Genomic DNA, 4,123 nt, shown 5'->3' on the forward strand with positions numbered 1-4,123 from the left:
GAAACTTACTAATCCTCTAAATATGTTCTTGATAGTATTGTAAAGAAAAGCAGACAAAATAATTAAGAAAATGATATTAATATTAGTACTAGTTTCTATTAATTGATAAAGAGAACAATGCATAAAACTAGATTGAGTAAATATTATTTTGAAACAAAAGGGGAAAAAAGAAAAAAGATAGTGTGGAATTAATGATTTGTGATGGATGGAATTGTAGAAAGTGAACCATGAAAAAGGAGATAATGTGGTAAGGGTTTTTGTGTGTTCACATTTAGAAGGAAAAAAAAAAATTAAAAAAAACAAAAGGATGAAAAGAAGATTTGGAGAAGGAAGTATTTATTATTTGTTCCGTGGAAGCAAGATAAGAATAAGAGGAAGAAGGAGAAGAGAGAGAAGAAGTTGAAGGGTTGGGTTTTGTAATCCAATCTTCCTTTTTCCTATGCTTTTAAGGCACAATTTCTTCTTCCTCGTCTCTTCTTCTTTCTCCTCTTCCTGACTCTTATTATTCCTTTTCTTTACCCTTTACCTTCTGCCCGGGAAAGGAAGGGAAAGAAAAAGGAACAAGCAATTGTATTATTATTATTGTAATTATTCATATAATTATTATTTGTTATTGTTATTATTAATTTAAAATTATTACTATCGTTGTAATTCCTCATCCATGGATTCCTCTTGTCTCTCCAACGATTCGGTTTCTGGATTCAAAGACAAGGAGTCAATGGTTGACCCCTTTTTAGTCGAGGCTCTCCAGAACCCTCGTCACCGCCTAACCAGTTAGTATTTTCTTAATTATCTCCTTTTATTTTATTTTTTTTCGAATTTTTATTTCTGGGGTGGGATTTTTTCTGCTGTTGTTGTGTTTCCGCGTCGTGGGTATGCTTCAAAATTGTTGCTTTAGCTCGATTTCGCGTTGACCCCTTTGTCTTCTTTTTTGAATTTTTCGTTTACGGGTTTTGCGTGTTGGTTTTCTATGAGAATCTTTGTGCTTTTCGATATTTTTAGTTGCGTTTAGGTTAATTGAAGTCAGATCCGGGATGGCTGTGGTTGTTTCCTGCTTAATTGTGATAATAATTAAGGAATAGGATGGTCATTTGGGGGATTTATTGAAAATTACGTTCTCCTTGAAATTGATGTGATCGTAGGCCGTGTAGGCATGTATGTTTCTGCGGAATAAAATTTTAATTTGGAATGAAATAGGGAAGCAGCTTAATTTCCAGAGTTCATAGATTGAATTGTTCTGCAGCATTTTTATGCGTTTAGTTCTTACTCTTTAGATGGAGTTGTTGCGCTATTGCTTGCTTTGATCAAAATTTCATCTGTCACAAGTTTAAAGTAGTAGTGTATGAGTGGTGGTTCGCAGTTGCATCAGGAGTTTTCTGGCTAATGGATGGCTTATTCGTTGATGATTATGTTCTGCCCGTAATTTCCCGTTGCCAATGTTGATTCTAATCGCATTTTTTGCAAATATTTACATTTTTCTTATTATTTTGTACTTTGATTTTGTCCTCAGTTCTGCGGATGGAGCTGGACATTCAGAGGTTTATGAATAATGCTGATCAACAGCATTTTGAGTTTCCACATTTCCCTTCTTCCTATCTCAGATTGGCTGCACATCGTGTTGCTCAACACTACAGCATGCAAACAATGGTTCAAGATATTGGCTTAGATGGTCAGGGAAGTAAAATTCTCGTGAGAAAGTTACCAGAGAGCAAGTATCCTATGGTTAAGTTATCTGAAATACCTGCAAAGCAATTGGAAAATGATAAATCTCAGCAGAAAAAATTTGTTATTAGACCTAGGCCTAATAAGAACAGTTTGAATGATGCTAATGGAGTTGGGATGAAAGGAAATCCTGTAAGAAGTGTGGAAGAGAGGAAGGAAGAATATGACAGAGCACGAGCTCGTATCTTTAGTAGCTCTAGAATCCCTGACTCTGCTGATATCTCATCCATGGTTCCAATGGATGGGAGAAATTCTTCTACTACCAAGGATGAGAGTGAAACCAGCAAGAACCCCGTGGCTGCTGATTCAGAAAGATGTGTCAGTGTCAGGGATATTTGTTCAAATCGAGTTGCCATTTTCAGGGATAGGGAAAAGGATCGTAGTGATCCAGATTATGACCGTAGTTATGGAAGGTGAGTCATGTCACTGTACCCTGTTAACTACATGCAGATGCATGATAATATAGTCATTTTTCTGCTCTACATATAGAAATTGGAGTTGAATTTGCATTTGAAAATAAAAGATTAAAACTGAACAATGACAATTTTGTTATTTGGCTGGCACATTTGATGGATTTAAGAATTTATATAACTTGTGATGGTTTTGTTTCTTCAGGTTTTTTGGTTATTTGTACTGATTTAATTTTCAGTGTTCATTTATCAGACTGAATTAAGTTATTGGTGCAGGTATGCCAGGAGTATTCCAACCTCTGCTGTTAACTTGGTGCCATTTAACTTGCAAAAAGTTCAACCTTCATTTGCTCAATATGACGCTACATTTAATCATATGGGTCAGATGTCACAAACCCAGGCCACACATGGCTATATACCTCCTTCTACCCCCATAATGAATCATTTTTGCACCACAGGATTGAATCAGACACCTACGGACGGTGCTTACATACAGTGGCCTAGTGCTGCTATGATGTATGCACATTCATATGACCAATTTAGACATGCTGTTTTCCAGGTAACTAACATTTAATTTGCTTGTTTTATTATGTTGGAGACCCTGTTGCAACTAAAGATAAAACGGGGTGCAAATTTTATTTTACAAACCATTTTATAAAAGTGAGTTAGATTTAAAGTTCACAGTTTAAGATATTCTCTGCTGAATTTGACAAGTGTTTTCTGTATTTGCTTTAAAAATTACATAGACATGTTAGCAATAAGTGTAATAATTTAATTAATTAATGATGTAGACATTAGTTAATGCTCTCAACTCAACTCCTTAAAGTTGGTTTTAGAAATGACTTTTTGTGTTGAAGTGTGTCTGTAGTTTGTATTCTTGCAACATAATGCATATAGATTTCTTAGACCATTTTTATTCTCAAACAGTGCTGTTGATTTTCCTGATGTGTGATAATTATGCTCTGTTTTTGAGTTCTACTCTCTGACAAGGATACAATAATGTTTTTCCTTTATTTCACTGTATCTGCTTTTACTTGTCATTTTTGCATCTCATCTCATACTTTTTACTGTTTTTGCAGGCTCCATTTGGTCAACAGCCTTTGAGCTTTGACTATTCGCAGAACTATTAGGTGACATATTCAATTTGGATGAAAAAAGTTATGTTAGCTTTTTAGAATTTCATGTTAGGTTTCATTTGTCAGTGCTGTCATAGACCCTTGTTGTAGTATTATGTCTTTTCTTTCAGTTTTGATGTTATAGTAAAATCGTTGGGTACTTCTCGTGTGACAGTTTATAAAATAGTGAATTGTAGTGCATTACTGGACTTACAGTTATATCATAAGGTTTCTGTGGTGCTTTTTAAACTACCTTTCTCTAATTTGGGGTTACACAGCATTAGAATGTTTTTTTAAGATTTGGAAAAATTAATTTTGACCCGTGAATGTTATTGGGATGAGTATTTAAATTAATCTTCATAAATTTTAAATTAAAACGTGTTATGGAAAGATAAATTGATTAGGAAGGTTCGACAAATGGACACTTTCAGCAAATACTTTTCGATCAATTGGAAAATTTTTCTACTACTTGGAAACATGTTTGTTGAACTACTTTGTCTTTTAGCATTGTTTTCCTACCTTCTTTCTTTCACATTTTTTTCGTAGGTCTTTTGATCTCATTATTTTATTTTGTGAAGCTTTTTTGAATTATTGTTTATTTTAATTAATGTAATGCCTGTTTTAGTTTTTCTAAAATTGAGTCTCCATTGATAAAAAGTTAAAATTGCAAAAAAAGAAAACGGTACAAAGAAATATAGTATAAATTAATGTTTTTATTATTAAATTTTAGGAGTAAAAAGAAAAGACATGTTTGTGCTGTATCCCACCCTGTAAGGATAAGGACACCAGTTGGATGGTAGGCATTAAAAAACCAAATTGGAAGATTAGTTTATTCTAAATACCAACTGAACATTCTAGATCTAAGTTATTCAATTT

At 33.6% G+C, this 4,123-nt stretch overlaps 1 protein-coding gene across 1 annotated transcript; it reads left to right on the forward strand.

The window, feature by feature from the left end:
- The first annotated feature begins 356 nt into the window (after positions 1–356).
- Positions 357–3,496, forward strand: LOC114185619 (uncharacterized). The gene is made up of 4 exons (XM_028073463.2): positions 357–773; positions 1,511–2,135; positions 2,409–2,691; positions 3,212–3,496. The coding sequence occupies exons 1-4, from the start codon at positions 662–664 to the stop codon at positions 3,260–3,262; spliced, it is 1,071 nt and encodes a 356-aa protein (XP_027929264.1). The 5' UTR covers positions 357–661; the 3' UTR covers positions 3,263–3,496.
- Positions 3,497–4,123: the final 627 nt, after the last annotated feature.

The sequence above is a fragment of the Vigna unguiculata genome, chromosome 1 (genome assembly GCF_037176805.1).
Source record: "Vigna unguiculata cultivar grain cowpea cultivar isolate G323 ecotype 2 chromosome 1, ASM3717680v1, whole genome shotgun sequence".
Lineage (NCBI taxonomy): Eukaryota > Viridiplantae > Streptophyta > Magnoliopsida > Fabales > Fabaceae > Vigna > Vigna unguiculata.

Excerpts from the sequence above, each read along its gene's own strand:
- LOC114185619 (XM_028073463.2), top strand. The coding sequence starts at position 662 with ATGGATTCCTCTTGTCTCTCCAACGATTCGGTTTCTGGATTCAAAGAC. Across the intron at positions 774-1,510 it reads CCCTCGTCACCGCCTAACCA|TTCTGCGGATGGAGCTGGAC; the intron begins GTTAGTATTTTC and ends TTTTGTCCTCAG. Across the intron at positions 2,692-3,211 it reads TTAGACATGCTGTTTTCCAG|GCTCCATTTGGTCAACAGCC; the intron begins GTAACTAACATT and ends CTGTTTTTGCAG.